This window comes from Papio anubis, chromosome 5 (assembly GCF_008728515.1).
Source record: "Papio anubis isolate 15944 chromosome 5, Panubis1.0, whole genome shotgun sequence".
NCBI lineage: Eukaryota > Metazoa > Chordata > Mammalia > Primates > Cercopithecidae > Papio > Papio anubis.
This window is the reverse complement of record NC_044980.1, coordinates 129749938-129774028: the sequence shown is the minus strand read 5'-3', so window position 1 is coordinate 129774028 and position 24091 is coordinate 129749938. Positions and strand designations below refer to the sequence as shown.

Sequence of the window (24091 nt, the reverse complement as noted above, 5' to 3'; positions counted from 1 at the left end):
TGGGCTGCCTGCAGAGATGGCCACCAGGACTGGACAGGAGAGGGGATGCTGCAGGCCAGCCGAGAAAGTGGAGTTCCAGGAATTACAGTCCACAGGGCCTGCAGTCATGGCAAGGCCACCCAGAGAGGCTCATACTCCAGTGATAGGCTGGGGTGAGCAGGGAGGCTGAGGGTCAGAGTACTGAATGTGGAGCTCAAAGAGGCATCTCAGGGTGTAGACATGGGTAAAGGATGGTTTAGGATGAATATGTTGAGTACTGAGCTCCAGCACTTCCCTCCTTGTGCAGGCAGATTGGTAAGCACCCAGGGATTGGAACAGAGGTCCAGAGCAGCAAAGTGAATCGTGGTTCCCTTCTTTCTGCCTTTGTCATTCAGCAGCTGTTTATTGAACACCTACTCTATGCCAGGGCTCTGTGTATGTCATATCATGTCAAGGATAAAACAGTAACTAAAACCTTTTCTTGCTGTTAAGGCCTTCATGGTCTAGTAGGAAGTAAGTCATTCTGTTGGTCAGGGTTTTCTAAGTTATACTGTAATAACAAATAATCCCCAAACATCATTGACTTATTATGATAAACCCTATTTCCGTGTTCACATTGTGTGTTAGCTGTGGCTCTGTTCAGAACACTTCAACTCTGTTTCATGTTCTCTGCCTTCTGGGTCTTGGGCAAAAGGGAGCAGCCCTTATCTGGCACATCATTTTCATGGTAGAGAAGAGCAAGAGACATGGTGAAACCAGTGATTCTTGACATGTCTGCTCAAACCTGGCTTGCATCCTTCCTACTAACCACCACTGGTTAGAGTGAGCATGCAGCTAGAGCTGGTGGGAAAGTTGACTCTCCTACGGGGAGGTGCTGCTGCAAGACACAGGGCCTGGAGCAGAAGTGTGGATTCCTCCCTCAGAGAGAGAAGAGAATGGGGTGGAGAGGGGGAATCTCACAGTCTGTCACAGATACAATCAGGCAGTAATAGCAATAGCATGATAAGGCTTTATGATAAATAAAGGTAATAATTTTGACTTTATAAAATAAATGGACACATAAAAATATATTTTCCCCCCTAAATTAGCTTTAAGGATTCTGTTAATGAGCCGGAGAACCACTAGTCTGAAACAGAGGATTGTTCCAGAGAACTAGCCCAGAAGAGGCGGAGGAGGCAGCAGGCCAGTCATGGCAGCTGTGTCCAGCTGTGGGCACGTGCACAGACACTGTGCTGAGTGAAAGGAAGCTCCTCATGCTAGTGACCTGCCTGCTGCCTTCCCAGCATTCCACTCAGCTCACCTTCAGTCCACGTGCTGTCTGTAGGCACACCCCATACCTGAGGGCCTCTTTTGCACGCCATCCCTACAGAGACATATGCCCTGCCTCATCTCAGAGTCACATCCACATGGCTTTACAAGGACACACTCTTCTTTGCTTCATCAGCTCAGTTGATGTGTGAGATGTGGGCAATGACTTGTTTTTGTATAGCTCCCTCAACACCTGCTGCCATGCTGGGCACGTATTAGGCACCGAACACATATGCACGAGAGGGAGTTTTGTGTCAAGAGGAAGCCAGCACTCTGTAGGTTTGCTCTGTTGCCCTCTCCCTGAACAGGCAGCCAGCAACTATATGGGTGGTCATTGGAGTGACACAGGAGTGACTTCAGTACATTTAGAACCAGGTTTAAAGTACTCTTTCCCTCCGTTTCTAATCGGTATAGGGACTGAATAGCTTGTCCTCTCACAATGAGCCAGTATTTATCTGCACTCATGTGTGTGGCTTTGCAAATGCTAGTGGACTTTTTTCAAAGGTATGCATTTGTGTTTTCCAAGGGCACGGACTGTATCTCCTCTTTTCTTTCATTTAAAAGATTCCCCATGGCACCTGATAAGAGCTGCACGCACAGTGGGTGCTCGTTAAATTTCACCTATCTCTTTTTCCTTTGAACCTCCACCAGATACGCATGTGGTCCTCGGCCCGTGGGTCTTTGCAGAGGACCGATTACACACCGGCCTTGATCTTGAGAAATTTACAGACAAAAAAGGAGTAAACTCTCAGACAACACAGATCCAGGCCAATAGCAAAGTTGCATAATTAGCCACACACAGTTCAGTATGGGATGTCTGTATTCTGAAGCCCCATCTACACAGTGTTGTGGAATGCATTAAGTGCTTGGCCCTGAGCTTTGTGATCTTTTGCAAGTTATTCAACCTGAGTCTCAATTTCTTCTTCCATAATGTAGGAATAATAAAAATGCTGATAATTGTTGCGGTCTTTTGCACCTACTAATAACATTCCTGTCTCCTGCCTGTGTTCTGAGAATTCATTGAGACTTAAGAGTAAAGAGCTGATAGAAAAATGACTAAAATATTACCATTGCTACTGATAAAGGGTTGACAAGAGAATGTGGATTATGGGCTTCTAATATTTAATCCTAGAATTAGGTAACCATTTCCATGGCAGTCACAAGCTAGTTAGACCACAGGCATCCTCTGGTGGGGCAAGACCTGTAGAAACTTAGGTTTTGGACAATGGAAGCAAGAGCATTCACTCCTTATTGCTCCCAAGGGGAAGGGCTGAGCCTCAGATTACCATACAGACTTACTAAAGGGATTGTTCCTCTTCCCTCTCGGGAAGAGCATGTGAGCAGGCTGAGAGGGACCGGGAGTGGTATTCCAGCAGTGCTGCCTCCACACAGGAGGGGTGTGGACAAGATGCCTCAAAGTAAATGGAGGGGGTTCCTGGACCACATAGGACTCTACTGATGTTAAGTTTCATATTAATAATTTTATTTTCGAAATAGTGACAGTAGGGTTTACCATCACTAAAGGAAGTCTTCTAGGCCTTCCACAGTGTTTTTAGAAGTTATCCTCTGCATTTGGTAAAATATAAAAGGCTATTTCTTATTCAGTATTCTGTAATTGAGACCTCTACTTGAGGCGGACCTCTCCCTGCTTTGTCTGCTTTTGTGAAGCAAAGGGCACTGAAAGGAGGTGGAGTAGGGGGTCTGTTGTGGCTGCATTCTTAAGACCTGTTGTGTCTCTCTTTTGCAGTGCAAGTTGGAGTTCCATGCTTGTTCTACTGGCAAAAGCCTCACCACCCTCTGTGACGGGCCCTGTCCGTGTCTCCCAGAGCCTGAGCCACCAAAGCACAAGGCAGAAAGGAGTGGTGAGTGGGGGTCTCCTCCAGAACATTCCTGGGCGGGAATGGGGGCGTCACGGAGGGTTGATGTGGCCGAGCTCTGTCCTAGGCACCAGGAAAAAACTGGAGAAATGAGCAGACAGGACAAGTAAGTACTCCAGATTTAGGGACCCTAAACTGACTTGCCTTCAACTACCATTACAAAGAAGAACAAGAGCCTTTGAAAATAATCCTGTTAGACCAGGATATCCACTAGGTTCTTTCTTTCAGAGGTCATAATCGCTTATGGTGTGGGAGGAGTATGTTTTTCAGCATCTAAGACCAGGACCGGCCCTGGGGTACATCTTGGTCTTTCTTGAACTCGAATCTTTCGAATCCTTTGAACTTCTCAAGGCCAAATATCAAAACAGAGACTGCAGAGATGTCACCACAGTGGAGAGAGTTCTCTCCTAAAGTATTTCCTTATTAATATATTCTGCTTGTAAGGCAGCACAGAGCCAGGGGACAGATGAAAGAGAATACCTCCCTAGGGGTAGCTGCTTCTCTTCCATGGCTGAGAGGGGCAGGAAAGGTTGGGCTCATTTGGATGTTTTCATGATGGAGAAAGAAATGTTGTCCCACTGGTCTCAGCCTCTTTTTGAGCCTTCCTTGGTAAGACCGAAGATAGACGTTTGAATTTGCCTTCTGTGGAATTGGGCTTTCTCAGCTGTAACTCATTTCTCTGTGTGTGTGTGCGTGTGTGTGTGTATGCTTATGTTTTTAAATCTAGGAGTGATTTGTAATGGAGTGGAATGAATGTGGTGTGAGTGTTTATCTATTTGACTCTTTGTAAGCCATGTTGTCTTTTCCAGGGCAAATAGATGATGAAGATTTCAAATCTAAATGTGATCATGGTGACTTCAGGAATATTGTGTTTAAAGGCTCTTTAGAAGGTTTAAGTCAGGATGTGGAAGGATGCTGTAAACCATGAAACACTGTGATGATAAATAATCTCCAGTGATTATTCTTGATTTCTAAAAAGCTAATCTTATTGCGGTTAGGCCTGATTCACTTAGTTATAAATGCAGTAATAAAAGTTAACTGATATACATAAGCCTCTTTGTAGTCTGGTCAGAAAATCTAAAGCCATGTGGTGTTAAGCAACTACATAGCCCAGAAAATTAACTTCTGTTAGAGATTTCTTAAAAATCTTAGGAAATTTCAGAAACCTCTCTTACTCTATGTATATTATTTATTGCTTTTATTCTGAGGCTAGGAAACCAAACTAAGAAAGTCATTGCCAGCCAGGTGTGGTGGCTCACACCTGTAATCCCAGCACTTTGGGAGACCGAGGTGGGTGGATAACTGGAGGTCAGGAGTTCAAGGCCAACCTGGCCAAAATGATGAAACCCCGTCTCTACCAAAAATACAAAAATCAGCCAGGCATGGTGACTGGCGCCTGTAGTCCCAGCTACTCAGGGGGCTGAGGCAGGAGAATCGCTTGAACTCGGGAGGTGGAGGTTGCAGTGAGTCAAGATCACGTCACTGTACTTTAACCTGGGCAACAGAACGAGACTCCATCTCAAAAATAAATAAATAAATAAAAGAATGCCATTGCCACTGTTTTGCCTGTAACATCTATAAATGGGGGTGAAGGCATCTCTCCTTAAAAGAGATGGCCTCCAAGTCTGCCATTATAAGGTAACAGTCCAAGTTTCTGGGAAGGCCTCATGATTTTGCAAATAAAGAACAACACTTGTTTCTTAATGATGTGCTTCATATGTAAGCAGATGAGATTGACACTCCAGGTGTGGCCTTGACTGTGCCATCCATTTGTTCAATTATTTATGTGTAAAAATGCGAACAGATTCTTACTGAATCTATACAAGTAACCCCATTGCCATTAAAAGTAAAGAGACTCAGACAAAGTTATTCCTGAATTCTGAAAGGTCAGTGAGCACACGATTACCATTTAAAAATCTTTCATTTCAAAATGCTTACAAAAGCACAGACTACTAAGTTAATAATGAGAGAAAGATCAGGAAAAAACAGTAAAAACTACATGATATCAGAAAATAAAACATTAAAAATAATACCAACAATATTACAAAACAACTGAAATTCTATTTCCTCATCAGTTCCTTCAGTCCAATATAATTATTTTTGCTCCACCAGATATTGAGTCAACAGTGTGCTTTTATGAACACCCTTTGGAAGTTGTCTAAGAAATATAACCTCAGAAGCCTGCACCAATGAGTCTGTTACTTGAAGTGTCAGTAGTTCAAACTTGGTACGATTCTTTCCATGAGGTTCTAAGACTGTCCTTCCTTGTTAAAGATCTCATTTCTAGGCTCTGACTTAGAGCAGAGTTTTCATGTAAGCATGAGGGGAAGCAGAAGCTACCTGTTGGTGGTAGTTAATTTATGACAGTACCAACAGTATCCTAATGCAGGAGAAAATAATCACCTATTAGGGTAGCACGTTTAACTATCTAATATGGATTTTTTTTTTTTTTTTTGAGATGAAATCTTGCTCTGTCACCCATGCTGGAGCGCAGTGGTGTGTGATCTCGGCTCACTGCAACCTCTGCCTCCGAGGTTCAAGCGATTCTCCTGCCTCAGCTTCCCAAGTAGCTGGGACTGCAGGTGCCCACCATGATGCCCAGCTAATTTTTTATATTTTTAGTAGAGATGAGGTTTCATCATGTTGGCCAGGCTGGTCTTGAACTCCTGACCTCATGTGATCTGCCCACCTCGGCCTCCCAAAGTGCTGGAATTACAGGTGTGAGCTACGAGGCCTGGCCAAACTATCTAATATGGATTTGACAGTGTTTTCCTATTGGATAAGAACACATTCGGGGGAGTGAGGGCATTGATAAATTCCCAGAGTCATTCTGTGAAATGAAACACTTAAGTAATAATGCCTTACCTGGACAAAATTGAGCAAGGGGAGGCTGACCTTTTCCTTTGATTTGACACCTCTTTCCATGCAGCTCTCACAATAATTTGTGACAGTCAACAGGGCTGACCTGAGGTGGTGGCAGTTCAAATGAAGAGGAGGGCATGAGTACAAGGGAGAGATCAGAGGTGAAATAAAAGGCAACTTTCAGTTGGCAACTTAGCTGTGGAGAGAGGGAGGAAGAGGAGGTGAGCATACAGTCTTCCTCCCCTTACCTGTCAGCAGCCTTTTCCAGAAGCTGCAGGCAGTGGGCGTGGTGTCCACAGGCAGTCCTGGCCTCTGAGTCACATTATGGCTCTCGACCGTGGGAGGAGCTGTCTTATTTCTGTGCCTATTGCAGAAATGAGAGTTTACAGTCTTATAAATGCAGGTCCATAAAAACTGTGGCAATACACACACGTGCACGTGCGCACACACATGCACACACACACACAAACTGTTGTGTTGATATTTTATTTTCAAACTTACCTCTATTTGGAACCTCATTTCTGAGGTGAAACCTTTATAAAGCCACCCCCAGGTCAGTTCTGTTAATGCAGGGCTGTACCTGAATTCCAGGAAGTAGAGGTGGGCTGAGGGCTTATGAGCAGCAGTGTGGGTGGGAGGCTTTTCCTGGTGTTTTCTCTTTCTTTGGGATCCATCCACTTAGATGGAGTTCTTAACATCTTCAGTTAGGCCAGTGGTGTTCATTCTCACTGTGTCTGCCGAGAGACCTGTGCACCTTGTCCACTAAGGTCATGGTGAATCCTCTTTCTTCTCTGTTAAACTCCTCTGGTTTTACTAGCCCTCTCAGCTGCTTCTTGGCCCTATTCGGGGCACAGAAAACTTGAGGAGGCCCTTCTGTGGTTTTCTGGCATCAAGAAAGACTGTGGTAAGGTTGCTGCCTCAAGCCTTCTCTTCATGGATCTGTTTCGTTAGACCAAGATATGCACTAGGTTCTTTTAGAGGTGACTGGCAACCATTTCTACTCAATGCCGAGCTCAGTTTTATGAGGCTTGCCTTAAATTGGCTTTCAAGCTGGTATCCAAACACAGGTCCTCTTTACTGCCAGGGTTTCCCACCTGTCTCAGGTTTCAGAATCACCTCTTCCCAGCCTAGGGTCCAGAACTGGGTGAGAGATGGGGAGAATTATGGAGAGCAGAATCCGACACTCGCCTGCATGATCTTCTCCTTCTCAGAGGTTTACTTCTTGTAGCCCCACTTTGGTGAACACTGGATGTCAGCATGGAGGATGTATGAGGCTGGTCTAACTCACTGTCTTCCAATCTCCTAGTGTGCTCTGCTTCTCTGCCTCTTCCAGCCTTTGGTCTTTTGAGTTATAACATATCCAGCTCTGGCAAATCAGAAGTCTCTTGTCTCACCTTCAAGTTTCATATGTTGGTTTTTTTTTTTTTTTTTTTCCAGAAGTCAAAGCCAAGTGGATGATTTTTTTTTTTTGTTCTCTTTGTTTATCTGGCATCTCTCCTTTGGCATGTCCCCTGAAGAGATGGTGGAAGGTGGTACCATCCTTTAAAATTTCTGAATATTTCCTACGACACCTCTAAATTACCTCCTGACATGGGCAGGTGACTTCATTGCCTTATCTCTCTCCTCTCCATAAAGTCAGTCCACCCTCAAGAGTATGAAGCAATGGTTATCCACAAAAACAAAAAATAAATAAAGGAAAACACAGTTTAAAAGAGGGAGATGAAATTGAAATCTCTGTGTTGAGCCTGGGGTTCTGTGCATTTTTTCTGAGTCTTTTCAGGAAAGGTCTCTCCCAGTTTCTCTTGGTATTTTTTAGGACCCAACTGTCAGCCCGATCAGCAAAGTCACTTTTTAGCTCTGACCTGAATTCTTCAGCTCCAGGGCATTGCTGATGCTTTTTCTTCAGTACTCAGTGAAAACCAGGAGGAAAGTATGAGGTGCTGTCTTTATTATTATTATTATTATTATTGTTATCATTATTATTTATAATGCTTGAAAATCTGAAGAGGAAATAGAGGTCTCTCAAAAGTGGAGGCTTTAAGGTAGATTTTTCAGCTAGCCCATACTCCACCTCTTCTGAACCTGGACATCTGCTCGCCTTGCCCCACTTCCCCTGTTTCAGGGACATAAACCATTCCCTTCCAGCCTGAGCACAGCAGCCCCATTCCCTGCACCTCATCTGAGGAAGGATTTGGAGCTTCCTCTTCCCTGAGGTGAGGACTTGGCAGGGTCGTAGGATTTTGGATCAAGAAGGGTCTCACTTATCCCATATCACACCACGTTGAGGAGTCTTCTTTGTTCCTCCAAGGTGCTGCAGCTTTCCCCATAGGGACCAGAGGAAGGCCAAATGGGTGGGGCCTCAGACCTTCCCCAGAATGACTCCATTCTTACACTTTACCACTTAGATTACATCTGTGGGAAGAGTTTGACCACCACTGGTCTTTATTCAGTCCACATTCACCAGAAGAGAACCCTGGAGGCTCACTGAGAAAAGACCCTTGTGTGCCGTCAGCTGACAGCTCACCTGACCCTGGGTCTAGTGAGTTTGTTCCTATCACGTGTGGGTACATCCTCGGTCACAGTCAGCAGCATCTTTAGCCTGAAGATGGTGGCAGGTCTGTATGGTGGGAGTTAAGTTTCATTTCTCCTGGGTCTGAAGTCACTTGCCCACGTATTACAGTATTAACCATCAGGCGGAGAATGCCACCACACTCCCAAACCAGCAAGGTTTAGAATGGCATCCTACAGACGCTCTCCCACCCGCCCCCTCCACTCTATCTCTAGAAGAGGAAACAGAACAGAACACTCTCCAAGGACAGCTCCTTTTCTTCTGTTGGCACAGATTAGATTAGAAGGGATGTGGCTCCAGCCTAAGAAATTATGGAGAAGGCTGTGGAACTGTTACCCCCATACTGGCCTGACATGAGCTGAGAGGTAGGAGCAGGATGGGGGCAGGTTTGGTGCAGGAGGGGAGGAAAGAGAACTGCAAATTTTTCCAACAGGGCGTGCTAAAGAGGAAATAACAACTTCCCTCCAGCTGAGCTATTTAGAACAGTAGAAAAATAGTCTACAGTGATCTTCTTTTCTCAAACGGTGTTTTCAACCCGAGGGCTAGATTCTGGGGGAAACTGTCTTGGGTTGACAAACGGTTGTCCAATTCCATTACTTATCACAAGTGGAGCTGGAAAAATGTGTATAAAAGGGAACAGGAGGCAGTACAAAAGAGAATGGGGTAAGGAGTTCCTCCTAGCTGTAATGTCTCAATGGAAAATTCCTGAAAGAATCCTGCTGCAGAGGCTCCTAGAAAAATGGAGATTTATCTTTGCATCCAGGAAAGAACACTTTTCTTTAATGCCCATTGTGTAAGAGAGTGAAAGCCTTGGGCTTGCAAACTTGCAATTTAAAAGCAGTTTATACTAACGTTTCTGTACCTATTCAGCTTCATTCACTTGCCATTCAGTACTACATTCGGGTCAGAAATTAAGCACATAAAGGAATATTTAATTTTTAGGGCCTTGTTATTCTCAATGTCATGACCTTAAAAAAAAAGCTTGAGAATTAAATTGGCAACTGCATCAAAGAAGAAAAACTCATTTGTCAGGACTCTGAGGTAACTGCTGACTTTGACTTTGATCTCAGATTCTCCCTCTTCTGTGAGTTCAACTCTGGGAAAGTGCGCCACAGGTTTTCCTGGTCCTCTGAAGTCTATTTGATAGCAAGTGATTGGGGAAAGCTAAAGGTGAACAGAGAAAGAAGGATAAGCTGAGGCAAAGGGTAGCGGGGGTCGGAACCAGAGTTCAGTGAATGGGATAGAGGTTTGTGCTGGAGATTAATGGCTTTGATAGTTTGCCCAGACAGCACTCTTCTCCTGCCCTTACTGTTTTTTTGTTTTTGTTTTTTAATTTACAAAATTAATATACATTCTTTTTTTTAACTTTTAGTTTTAGGGGTATAAGTGCAGGTTGGTTCTATAGATAAATTGCATGTCGTGAGGGTTTGGTGTACAGATTATTTCATCTCCCAGATAATAAGCATACCCAGTAGGTAATTTTTTGATCCTCACCCTCCTCCCACACTCAACCTTCAGTTAGGCCCTGGTATCTAGTGTTCCCTTCTTTGTGTCCATGCGTACTCAGTGTTTAGCTCCCATTTATAAGTAAGATAATGCTGCGTTTGGTTTTCTGTTCTTGCATGAGTTTGCTTAGGATAATGGCCTCCAGCTCCATCCATGTTGCTGCAAAGGATATGATCTCATTCTTTTTTATGGCTATGTGGTATTCCATGGTATATGTGTACCGCATTTTATTTATGCAGTTTACCTCCGATGGGCTTTTAGGTTGGTTCCATGTCTTTGCTATTGTGAATAGTGCTGTGATGAACAGACGCATGCAGGTGTCTTTATGGTAGAACAATTTATGTTCCTTTGGGTATATACCCAATAATGGGAGTGTTGGGTCAAATGGTAGTTCTGTTTTAAATTATTTGAGAAATTGCCAAACAGCTTTCCACAGTGGCTGAACTAATTTACAGTCCCACCAGTAGTATATAAATCTTCCCTTTTCTCTGCAGCCTTGTCAGCATCTGTTATTTTTTGACTTTTTAATAACAGCCATTCCAACTCATGTGAGATGGTATCTCGTTGTCGTTTTGATATGTGTTTCTCTAATGATTAGTGATGCTGAGCATTTTTTCATATGCTTGTTGGCCATATATATGTTTTCTTTTGAAAAATGTTCATGTCCCTTGCCCATTTTTAAGGGGGTTGTTTGTTTTTTACTTGTTAATTTAAGTTCCTTATAGATTGTGGCTATTAGACCTTTGTCAGATGCATAATTTGCAAATATTTTCTCCCATTCTGTGGGTTGTCTATTTACTCTGTTGATGTCTATTTACTCTCTTTTGCTGTGCAGAAGTTCTTTAGTTTAATGAGGTCCCATTTGTCAATTTTTGTTTTTGTTGCAATTGTTTTTGGCATCTTTCTCATAAAATCTTTGCCAAGGTCTATGTCTAGAATGGCATTTCTTAAGTTTTCTGGGAAAAGTTTTATAGTTTTAGGTTTTACATTTAAGTCTTTAATCCATCTTTCCAGTTTGGTTATTTTTATTTTCTTTTTTTGCATATGCCTTCAATTATTTTTATATGCATATAATAATTTTTTAACTTTACTCACCCATAATTGGGATTATAGTCTACATAATGTTTTGCACCCTGCCTTTTATATATCATACGTATATTTTCATGTAAGTACATGTAGACCTGTCTATGTATGCGCGTATTTGTCTATCACCAGCTAACCTGCCTACCTGCTTCCTCGAACTCCAGACTTAAATATGTAATGACTACTTAGCATTTCCACTTGGATGCCGCTAGGCATATCAAGCTTAATGTCCCAAAACAAACTCCCAATCTTCTCCTGAAATCTGCTCTGTTGTCCTGCAGTGTTTGCTATTTTAATTAACTGCAACTCTATACTTCCATTTGCTGAATTAAAAGCCAGAAAACAAAAATATACCAACCTTCTTTTTCTCTTACATGCCACATGTAACTTATCAGCAAATCATATTGGTTCCACTTGCAAACATAGTTTCAAACATAACCACTTCTTACCACCTCCACAGAGGAACCATCCCAGAGGTTTAAGACATCCTTGTCTTGTATTGTAATAGCTTCCTAATTGATCTCCTGGTCCTTACCTTCTTTTCTTTGCACACGGTAGTCCAACTGATGCTGTAAAATGTAAATCAGATTATGTAATCCCCTGTTCAAGACACTCCATCTTGTTAAGATTAAGAGGAAAAGTTAAAGTCCTTTCAGTGACCTGCAGGGCAACATAATCTGGTCCTCTGTTACGTGTCTGTCCCCATCTTTTGCTGCTCTGACACTTGTGTGCTCAGCTCCAGGCACACAGGTCTTCCTGGGGCTCCCCAAATGTGCCCTTCAAACCACTGCCTCAGGGCTTGGCACTGACTATCCCGTTGGCCAGGACCCTCTTCCCCAGACATCCACGGGGCCATTCCATCTTTAAATCTTTGCACAAATGTCACCTTCTCAGGAAACCTTCCCCCGAACTTCCTACCTACCTTCTCCTATTTATTTTTCTCCATATCATTTATCACCTTCTAATATATTAGTTTACCTACCGTTTTTGTTTATTATCTTGCCCAAGTAAAATGGAAGTTACAGGAAGTATTTTTGTCTAGATTCTTGATGACTGACAAATATCAAATGAATCTACCTCATTCTTTTTAAAATGTTGTCCACTGTACATATGTACCATAATATACAAAGTTTAAAATAGTAAACAGATGATTTATGGCACAGGATAGTCTGTACAAGGCGCTTAATTTGTGAATTGTGCTAAGCACTTTATACTTATGTTTAATCCCTCTAACAGTCAAATAATGTTATTTCCTTTGCTGGTGAGAAAATTGAGATTTGGATCTGCTCAGTACCTTGCCTAAGGCCACACAGATAATAGATGACAGAACAGGGATCTGAAGCCTTTTCTGGAACTTGTGTTCTTACCCTTACATTATACTGTGTTCTTAACCTAAATTCAATGTCCATTGAAAGGTCAGGCTTCCTTTGAAAAAATAAAAAATGCACACCCCACTCTTCCACACATGTGTCCATCTACACACTTTAAGCTAAATTTTCCCATGCTTTCAGTACTCAGAGAATATAGCCCTTTACTGAGATCACAGCCCTCACTGACGGGATTTTTCCAAAGTGAAAGAATTAATGTCCTCACACATTTTCTCCTCTCTTTTTCTCAAGCAGGCTTAGCGCTCTGAAGTTTATCAAAACACTAGCACGGGCTCATTGTTCACCACCATATTATGTTTTTCTGATAGCCACAAGTTTCCAACCTAGCTCTTAAAGATAAAAATTTATTTGTAATCTGCCTTGAGGTTGACTGCTCTTCCACTGCCCTGCTATCTATTACTGTGAAAAGAAAAGATAGCATTACAATAAAAAATAAATTGAAATTATCACCAGAAGAAAGTAAGTGGCTTGCACCCCACAAAGCAGGCTGCTTAGTGAAATGTTAGTAGGCCTCTTTCCTAGATCCAAGTGGTGGGAGCTAGGCCTTTGACAGGGCAGAGAGCAAAGAAAGGTGTGGCACCAGTCCAACAGGTGTAGTGAGAATCAAATGAGCTCAATTTTAGCTATAAAAGTAGAGTTACAGTTCACAAAATACAACTTTTATCATCATTGTCATATCAATGATGATGATACTGTGTTTGAGAACCCAAAGTGGCCATTACACATAAAGCAGGAATGTCACTTTGATGATTTAACTTGAGGAATATATAATGATGCCAGATAAATCTCAGAATCAATAGCTGGTTGAATGTATAGTGATAGATGTTCAGATTGGTGAGAGCTGCAACAAAAACACAACCAACCATCCAGATCTCTCCTTATTCCAAAGAGACTGAAGTATAAAAGGGAGCTGAGAGATGTGCTCAAATCACAAAGAAGTAATTAGAGTAAAACCTTGTATTCCTCTCCTAGTCCCAGAAGGGTGACCTCCAAGGCCCTCCTGCTTGAAAAGAGTGAGCAGAGCTCTATGACAAGAGAAGAGACCTGCTGACACAGTAGGAGATCTGGTTATGAATCTTATTATTTCAAGACTTAGAATGAGCTTAAAGCAGCAATAACTTTAGAACAATTTAGGGGAAGTACTGGGAGGTTGAGGAACAGTGATATTAGGAGAGAGGAGACCATAGGTCTGCAGAATATGTGAAGCCCTCCTTTCAAGTTTCCCAGTGATGTAGTAGCAGGTCTTCCTGGAGGCAGGTCATTCATGTTTGCATAAATTTTACCGTGTAGAAGGATCTTGAATGAACAAACCCAGCCCACCTGTTGCATACCAGTTGGTGGTAGGGGAAGGGTCTCAAGAAAGTAGTTATGTGTGCCTGTCTCCTCTCACCCTGGCCAAGAGAGCACCAATTTATTCTGGGCTCCTTGGCGTTACTATGTTTGGTCCAAGCTTGAGTCTCCTAAATGGCTGTTACCACCAAGTCATGTGTGGAAGTGGAGTGAGGCTGACAACCAAGTAGATCCCCTGGGCTTCACTCAAAAATGGATGTGATCATAGCCCCAGCTTCAGAAATTACATAGGCAAGGGATACTGATGTTGTGAAGCCAGATTTAGAAGTTGAATGTCAAAGACCAGAAAATTGGTGCTGATAAGGGATTTGATTAGAATTCTGATCATGTACCAGTGCACCGGGCCAAGAAATACTCCCAAAAATGACTTGCAAAAAAACTAAGTTAAAAAAAAATAAAAGCCCTTTTTTATGAGGGCTACTAATCCTATGGAACTACCTCTGAGAAGTATTGCAGAGGCTGAAGAGGCCTAAATCTCCCTCCCTGTATCTCCCAAAATCTTAGAATTTAGGATATTATATCCTAAGCCAGGCTAGTCACCACGGAGTTTTAGCACTCCAGGACAGTAGCTTGGAGTGGATGGCATCATGTCCCCTTAGTCCCTTGACCTGATCTAAATCCAAATCTCAGTCTATGGCCTGGTTCCTTTAGGGTGGGGTGCTGCTGGTTCTCCCCAGCCTCCAGGATCTGGTATCCATACTTCCCAGAGACCCCCTGTGCCCCACCACCACGTGGTTGGGTGGCTGCAGCAGCATCCCCTCACCTGCCAGGCTCCTGCCTGTGATTCACACCTGCCAGCCTGTCTTCTCCACCAGGGTCTTCAGCTCCAGCTTTTCCTACAACCCGTTGGCTGCTGTGTGTACCATGCCCAGGAAAGTGCATGGCACAGATTAGGCTGACTTCAATCATTTGTGGAATGAAGTAACTGAGCAAATGTATAGGGTCTTACTGTTTTCCAGGCACATTTATGTACTTGAGATTTTGGTGGTCCCAGCCCTTGGAAAAGTTGGGTTTTGTAGGTGGCTTAGGTCCCAAAGTCGAAGAGGCAGGTTCTTCCACCTGAAGGTACTTGTCTATGGCCTTCCCTACATGGGTCATTCTGGGGCATGACCTCAGGCTAACAGGTAACTGCTGTGCATTTCTGGCTCCTCTGCACTGGGAAGATTCCATCATCCGAAGCAAGCTCAGGCAATTCTGTTCTCTCCCTACAGCCTACCTCCCTGACTTGAGAGAAGGGCTCAAGGTGTCTCAAGAAGGAAATATTTTTGCCTTGATGACAGAGGTGTAGCATCATGTGGTATAGAACATTCTGTTTAGTGTTTCCTTGGGCTCTTGTGGGAACACAGAACATTTATAGCCAGAGGAGGGAGTATCTGGAGATTACGAGCTTTGTTCTCATTTGAGTGAAGAGCTTCTGTTGCAAGAATTATACATAGCTCTGTGTTGTGAAATAGTTGGATTAAAATCTGATTACCACTGTGCCCAGGAAGAAACTTGCCTATTTGGGGAAAGTATAGTGAGTTAAAATAACACAGATCTGTTACGTCGTGTACCTTGCTTCTCCAGGCCTCTGAGCTATATTTAAAATTTAAAGCTTAAAGCAGTACCCCCAGAGGGTTTTTTTTTTTGCCCTAAAATTTAGGGCAGTGACTGGGTCTGTTGGTAGTGATTAATGTATCTTCATCCATTCAGCCATCCATCCATCCAGCTGGCATGTATTCAGTGCCTGTTCTATGCCCAGGTCCTATGCTGTTTCTCCCCTAAGTGGGATAACAAGAACTCTTAGGACCAGATACATCCACAGTGTGTTGCTCATGGGTCTGCATATGGAGCTCAGTTATGTCTCAGGGTAATAACTGTGTCGAGCTGAGCTGTTTTCCATGTCTTTATAGAGCAGAGTTTATAAGTCCAGGACTCCAATAATTTTTTATTGCTTTCTGAGTACGTTTCTGTAATTTTGATGTAGTACCATCATGGTCTCTGTGGTCAGAAGAGCTAGGCTTCATTTCATGTGGTTGAAACAAGGAAACCTACTTAAAAATACAGGTGATTCTATTACATTTGGGACCTTATGTACTGGCATTGTAAACTCATTAGACTGTGACCTCCTCGAAAGCAGGGATTATGTCTAATTTATCTTTACATCCCCAGCATAGGGTCTGTCGAATGCATGGTCACCACTAAGTGTAAATATTAATTTGTGATATATCTGTTACACATTAGAGCAATATTTAATAAATATCTAGATTGAATTTAGCATGTTTCTACTTCCTGTCTGTTATGAGTTGTTTATTCTCCATATGGTGGAGACTGACCTTCTTCTTGGTTTACTCCAAGACTTCTGATTCAAGATGGCCTCTAAAGTCTCTGGGGGGCTTTCCGTGATAACCACATTGACTCCTTTGTCCTCTGGGGCCCTGTGCACCTGGTTTGTTGCCTCCTTGTCCATGAGCAGCAGCTAAGGGACATCACAGTGTGGCCTCTGCCACATGTGCCGCCTTTGCTTTCTGTCTTCTACAGGAAAGCTCCTGTTCCCCTGACCTTCCATGAGCCTAACTCTGTATCTTCAAGGTTTAGGCAAACTTGTTTGCACTTCTCTATTATTTGCCTTCAATTTTATATGATGAGACTTGTTGAGAGGGAGTGTTATACGCTAGAAAATGCATTGCCTGTGGAACCAGGCAATTGTAAAGTTGAATTCTAGCCCCAGAACTTGCTAGCTGTGTGGCTTTGGGCAAACTATTTAACTTCTCTGAGTCTCAGTTTTCTCATCTGTAAAAACAGAGATAGGCCTATCTTGAGAGGTTATTAGAATGAAACAAATTAATTGAGATAATTATGAAAGTGGCTGGTTCTAAAAGGTGCTCAATGAATATCATTTTCCTTCTTTTTTTTTTTTTTTTTTTTTTTTTGAGATGGAGTCTCACTCTGTCGCCCAGACTGGAGTGCAGTGGCCGGATCTCAGCTCACTGCAAGCTCCGCCTCCCGGGTTTACGCCATTCTCCTGCCTCAGCCTCCCGAGTAGCTGGGACTACAGGCGCCCGCCACCTCGCCCGGCTAGTTTTTTGTATTTTTAGTAGAGACGGGGTTTCACCGTATTAGCCAGGATGGTCTCGATCTCCTGACCTCGTGATCCACCCGTCTCGGCCTCCCAAAGTGCTGGGATTACAGGCTTGAGCCACCGCGCCCGGCCTCCTTCTTTTTTTTTAACGTGTGTGCGCGCGCGCACACACACACAAGCACACCCATTAACATGGATCTGCTCTTTGTACAATTTGACAATACTGGCCTTCCAAAAGACCTTAGAATTCTAGAATTCATCTTGCAGACATGTAGCAGAGCCACTGTTAGTTGTCTAGCCCATAGCCATTTGATGCTGGTTTTCTTTGAGGAAGAATAAGCTCACCTGCATTCTTATTTTCCCAGTCTCTTCCAGCCGAGGGGGTGGCCCTGTGATTCAGTTCTGGCCTGTGAAATGCAAGTAAAGTCTTCTAGAGATTTCTAAGAAAGCTTTTGCTTTTATAACAAACAGGAACGGGCAGAACTCGTGCTGTGTTTTATCCTTGCAGAGGTGTGAGTGGAGCTGCAGCAGCCCTTTTGTAGCCGCAAGATGCCAAACATAAGGCTTCAAACCCACCCCCCACCCATTAAGGATGACTGAGCTAAAGCCCAGAAAGAACCTGAGTCCCCAGTGGCACTATGGAGTAGCTGAAGCAACATTGTGACTGCCTTTCTTCTGATTTCTTGTGTCACAAAGTAAATCCCCATGAATTTATGCCACTGTTAACTAAGCTTTCTTATTTGCAGCTGAACACATTTTCTAATGGACATAGAGCACATCCTTTTTTACAGGCAGTATTGGTGAAAGGTCAGAAGTTGCCAAGCTGTCAGGAACAATGGCAACTTGGTATCTAGGGAAGGAAGAGACCAGAGATGGCCTCAGGAGCCATCTCTGGTTTACTCCAAGACTTCTGATTCAAGTTGGCCTCTACATTCCCTGGGTGGTTTTCTTGTTGGCTTTCTATGATAACCACAACTGACTACTTTGCCCTCTGGCACCCTGTGCACCTTAGTTTGTTGCCTCTTTGTCCATGAGCAGCAGCTAAAGGACATCACAGTGTGGCTCAGAGGTCATGGGATACTTGTCTCAGGAGCATGCAGTTCCTAGAACTAGCTAAAGGGCTTCGAATGTCCTGGAGAGGGAATATTTGACCTATGGTTACAAATCATGTGTTGCTCATCCCTTGTAAAGACTGACAAGGGAGCAGAAAAATTGTCCCGTGGTACAAGCCAGCAGGGCATGCTGGACCAGAATACCCTGTGCCTGCAGTTGAGCAGAAGGAACCACCCAACTGGAGAAGACAGGTATGTGATGGAAGACAGGAGACATAGGCTCATTTAAGATAAGCGTTAAAAAAAACCATAGGAGTTATGCATATTTATTATGAACACTTAAAAATACTGCAAAATACAAAGAATAAATTTTAAAATTACCCAGCCTCCCAAACTGAATATAATAAAATACTATTTAAAAATCTTTACTTCTAGCTTAATAATACTTAATAATATTCCCATATCATCAATTATTATTTTAAAACCCGATTTTTAATGGCTGCATGGTGTTTAATTCTGTGAAAGTACTGTAATTATTGTAACTAGTACTTTATTATTGAACATTTAGCTTCTCTAATTTTTAGTTATAAATACTGCTTTTATGGACAACAATGTATATTAATTTTGCACACAGTTATTTTCATGGGATGCATTTTTAGCAGTAGAATTTCTGGGTAAAATGGTTTGTATACTGTAAGTCTTCTGTTACATACTAACAGAAATTCTTTCAGAAAAGATGTCCCACAAGTGATGTGTAGGAATGCCTAGTCAGAGGACCACTATCATCTTTGGATACTATAATTTTTAAAAGAATTTTTCCACTTTGTGAGTTAAGAAAAAGGTAGCTTTCTTAGCAGGGATTTGGTTTAACAGTATGTGATTGACACTCCTGTCCCTAAATAACAGTGGTTTAAACAAAAGAGGGTGTATTTCATTTTCACATAAAATGAGTCAAGTGGTAGGAAGTCCAGGGCTTGTATGAGGCAACCTTAATCATGAGGGAACCAGGCTCCACTCTTGTTGCTCAAACAAGTCAGCCTCATGGTCCAAGATGTCTGCTAGAGCTCCACCCTCTCCAGCTTTAGTCCAGTCAGTGGGAAAAATTGAAGAGCAAAGAAGGGCACCCCTTTCTTTCGAGCAGACCTCTGTGAATTTGGATACAGTTCTGCTTATATCTCAATGGCCATCTCAGTCTGAATTTAGTCTGAGTATAGTCACATGATCCTACCTAGATGCTGGGGAGTACAGAGTTTTCAGGTCGAAAGCAGTAAGCCAGCTGAAAATCAAAGTTCTTATTACTAGGCAGAAGAATGGATTTTGGGAGACAATTATCTGACTCCTATGCATTTTGATTTCCTACTTCTTTGATCATACTGGAGGTTTAAGGTGTGTATGTGTGCGTGCATGCTATTTTTAATTATTTTTTAAACGCCCCATATCCTCTATGATTTCCCTTTTAGGATGCCGACTTTTTTTCTCAATAATTTCTCAGGTGATTCTTTTATATTCTTAATTTGATGTGAATTATTCATATATAGTTCACTTTTCCCCCAATATGTCATTTGTCTTTAACAGTGCTTTCTGATGAACTAAGATTTTGAGGTTTTTATCCATTCAGGTCCATCATTCTTTTGTTTTAGAATTTCTGGCATTAATGTATGTTTAGAAATTTCTCTCTTACTCTGAGACCAGATAAAATTTTACTTATGTTTCTATTTTGTTCTGTCATGGCTTGAATTTTTCATGTTTGATACGTTAGGCCAGTAGCATTCAAACAAGAAGAAATCATTTCTACGGTAAGCCAGTACTCAAAGCTTTCACCAGGCAGCACCCTTACTCTGTAAGACATGCCCTATTTTCTTTTCTCTGCTATCATTCCTCATGTTTGAGAAAGATTTTTTGAGGAGCCATTCATAGATTGCAACTTGTAGTTGGAAAAGTACTACTAATAATCAGTCTAATACTTTTTGGAATATAATAGGAAAACTGAAACTATATATTTTGTGTGTTTTAAATAGCCAGTTCAAAAAATGATTTTTACTCAATTCATCTTTCATCGAACAAGTTATCCTCTTTTTCATATTTTTTCATGGGTATCCTTATGTATTCTCTCCTATGATATTCAAAATCACTTTGAAAACTTTAAAGAAATGATATTTAGATTGGATTTACAAAGTGATTGGAGAAGAACTGATAACTTTCGAGTTAAGTTGTTCCATCTGGAAATGTGGCACACATCTCTCCAAGCCTCCTTAGAAAACGTCTGCAGTTCTCTTTCAGAATATGGGAGTATTTCTCATTACATTTATGACTAGAGAGTCAATGTTTGAGATTGCTTTTTGGGAATGAAATCTGTTTTCCATTTTTGTTAAAATGACTATTTCTTTCAAATAGGAAATCTTGATTCTGACAGTTTTTAGTTTATCATTTTGGATTTTCTTTAGAAAATTATATCATCTGCAGATAATGGGCATTTTTATCTTCCTCTCCAAAGTACATTTTAAGAAATAGTCATTTATTTATGTCTCACTATTGCTGGACACTCTGTACCTTATGTATGTTTCCATGTAATAGTCCTGAAAGTCCAGTGTTGGGAGGGACTATGATCTCCATTTTAAACACAAGAAAATATACCTTTAAAAATTCAAATTTCTCCAAGTCACCCATCTGGCAAATGGCAGAACCAAGATTTGAACTCAGATTATTCTTACTCTTACACCTGGGCTTTTAAGTACTTCATTGTACTATCTATATGTATGTTACGTTTCTTTTTTATGTGTGTCTTAATGCTTTGGTTAAAACTTTCACAGTAAAGTGAATAATACTTTGCTAAGAAGTCCCTGGTATGGTAATTTCCGATGTTGCTGGGGCATAAATGGGAATCAAGGCTGTGAAGGCCTTTGCACACACCATCCTTCTAAGATTGGTCTGGTGAACTCCTGATGCATCACTTAGAGAGAACTCTCCTCACTTTCTTGGCTTGGTCAATTCTTGGTCATTCTTCATACTTAGAACACTGTGTTCTCCTTCTCTTCAGCAACTGGTATCCAATAAAGCTCTACTATATCCCAAAGTCATTAATTTAATGTTAATTTTTTCACATAAACTATTTTAGAAAATTTTTAGATTTACAGAAATATTGCAAAGATAGTAGAGAGAGTTCCCAGATACCCTGCACCCATTTTTCTCTATTATTAACATCTTACATTGGTATGGTACATTTGTCACAATTAACAAATATCAATACATTATAATCAACTGAAGTCCATGTTTTAATTCATATTTCCTTAGTTTTTACCTAATTTCCTTTTCCTTTTCCAGGATCTCATCCTGGACACCACATTGCGTTTAGTCATCATGTCGTCTTAGGCTTTGCTAACATTTTCCTTGTTTTGGATGACCTTGAAAGTTTGGAGTACTGGTCGGTTACTTTCTAAAATGTCCCTCAATTAGGATTTGTTCCATGTTGGTCTAATGATTAGAGTAGGGTTATGAGTTTTGGGGAAGAACCCCCAAGATCCACAGAGGAATCAGCACAAGTGTCATTGTCATCCTATGAAATCATAGGTACATGCTTATCTATATGACTTATCACCATTGATGCAAACCTTGATCACTTGGCTGAGGTAGTGTTTGTCAGGCTTCTCTACTGCAAGGGTACTAATTTTACCCCATTTCTATACTATACTCTTTGGAAGAAGTTACTATGCATAGCCCACACTTAAGGAGTAGGTATTTAATGTTCCATCTCCTTATGTAGATGCTTCAGGGTAGAGTGTCTATATAAATTATTTGAAATATAATCATCAAATATCATTATTTGAATTTTTTTGCATGAGAGATTTATCTTTTACCCCATTTATTTGTTTCTTAAAGCATGTATTAATATTTATATAATGTGGACTCATGGATATATATTTTGTACTGGAGATTTTAATCCAATACTAACTATTAATCTAATACTGAGATTTTACATTTCAAATTGTTCCAGCTTTGGCCATTTGGCACTTTTTCTGTTGGTTTTGTGTCCCTTTGACATACCCTCACTGTGGTGTATTTTATTTACCTACTCTTGAACACTTCTGTAATTTCTGGCACTATAAAATATCCAGGCTCATCTTATGTGTTTCGTATCCTATCTGTAGAATCAGCCACTTCCACAAACGGACCTGGCTCTTTTTATTGTAGAATGGAATTAGAAACCAAGATCCTAGCACTCAGTGTGCTCACTACTTCTGGAATGTTGTTGTTGTTCTGCACTCTCATTTGACAGAGCAAGGGAATATGTATGTGTATACTAATCTATATGTGTGTGTGTATATAAATGTATGTACATATATAAATTATTCTATATGTATCCATATGTATCTAAGCTAAATACAAGTTTATGCTAATGTTTCCAACTCATTACCATATTGTTATAGCTTCCTCCCCTTGCTTATCTGTAATTCTCCACTCCAACAGTGGGAAACTTGGCTCCCACCATCCACTATCCATTTACTTAATTCTTCAATCCCAGTATCAAAATTATTAACCCCTATTTCCATGGGAAACAACTTTATCAACTACAGTTCAGTGCTTATGTATAGGCTGTTTGCTGATAATCTCCACTCATTTCCAAAGCTACACAGATCAGCACCTTTATAATACATTTAGATTACTGTGTCACATTCTGCATTACATCCTAGGATCCCCTGGCCTCCTAAATGATTTTTTAAAAATTCACATACATTAAGGTTCACTCTGTGCTGTGAAGTTCTGTAGGTTCTCACTAATTCATAATGTCATGTATCTGCCCTTATTGTATCATGACAAATTACTCTAAAAATATTCTCTGTGCTTCATCTTTTCAACTACTCCCCTTTCCCTACTTCAAAACCCTAGGAACCACTGATCTGTTTACCTTCTCTACAGTTTTGCCTTTTCCAGAATGTCATATAAATGGCATATAAATGCATTACATAGCCTTGTTTTTTTTTTTTTTTTTTTTTTTTTGAGACAGAGTCTTGCTCTGTCGCCCAGGCTGGAGTACAGTGGCGCGATCTCTGCTCACTGCAAGCTCCGCCTCCTGGGTTCATGCCATTCTCCTGCCTCAGTCTCCCTAGAAGCTGGGACTACAGGTGCCTGCCACCATGCCCGGCTAATTTTTTTTGTATTTTTAGTAGAGACGGGGTTTCACCGTGTTCGCCAGGATGGTCTCGATCTCCTGACCTCGTGATCCACCTGCCTTGGCCTCCCAGAGTGCTGGGATTACAGGCATGAGCCACCGTGCCTGACCTACATAGCCTTTTTATACTGGCTTCTTTCACTTGACAATATTCATTTAAGATTCATCTAGGTCTTTTTGTAGTTTAATAGCTCATTTATCTTTTATCACTGAATAGTATTCCATATATGGATGTTTATCCATTCACATATTGAAGGGCATCTTGGTTGCTTCCAGTTTTGGTGATTATGAATAAAGCTGATATAAACATTGGAGTTCAACTTTTTGTGTTACCATAATTTTTCCAATCAGGTGGGTAAATACTTAGGAATACTATTACTAACTCGTATATAAGATATTTAGTTTTCAAAGAAATGGAAAACTGTCTTGCAAAGTGGCTGTACCATTTTGCATTTCCAGCAGCAATAAATCAAAGTTTCTGTTGCTTTGCATCATTGTCAGCAATTGGTATTGTCAGTTGTTTTGGATTTTAGACACTATAATAGGTATGTGGTGATATGGTATTATTCTTTGAATTTGTATTTCCCTATGAAAAATGATGTTCATAAGCTTTTCATATGGTTATTTTCTATCATATGTGGTGAAGTGTTTGTTTCCATGTTTTGTACATTTTTAAAGTTGGGTTGTTTATGTTGTTGAATTTTAAGAGCATTTGTATTTTGGATACACGTCTTTTATCAGCTATGTGTTTTGCAAATATTTTTGTTGAGGCTGTGGCTTGCTTTTTGGTTCTCTTAACAGTGTCATTCACAGAGTATAAGTTTTTAATTTTAATAAAGTCCAACTTTCTATTTTTTCTTTTATAGGTTGTGATTTTGGTTCAGCACCA

The 24091-nt window shown here is 41.2% G+C and overlaps 1 protein-coding gene across 2 annotated transcripts in view; it reads left to right on the top strand.

Moving 5' to 3' along the window:
- SPOCK1 (SPARC (osteonectin), cwcv and kazal like domains proteoglycan 1) overlaps positions 1 to 24091 on the top strand; it is a 524236-nt gene that overhangs the window by 428615 nt on the left and 71530 nt on the right. For both annotated transcript variants that reach the window (XM_009209152.3, XM_009209151.3), the window contains one exon: positions 3035 to 3149. In XM_009209152.3, coding sequence (XP_009207416.1) covers positions 3035 to 3149 — 115 coding nt within the window. The remainder of the gene's footprint in view (positions 1 to 3034; positions 3150 to 24091) is intronic.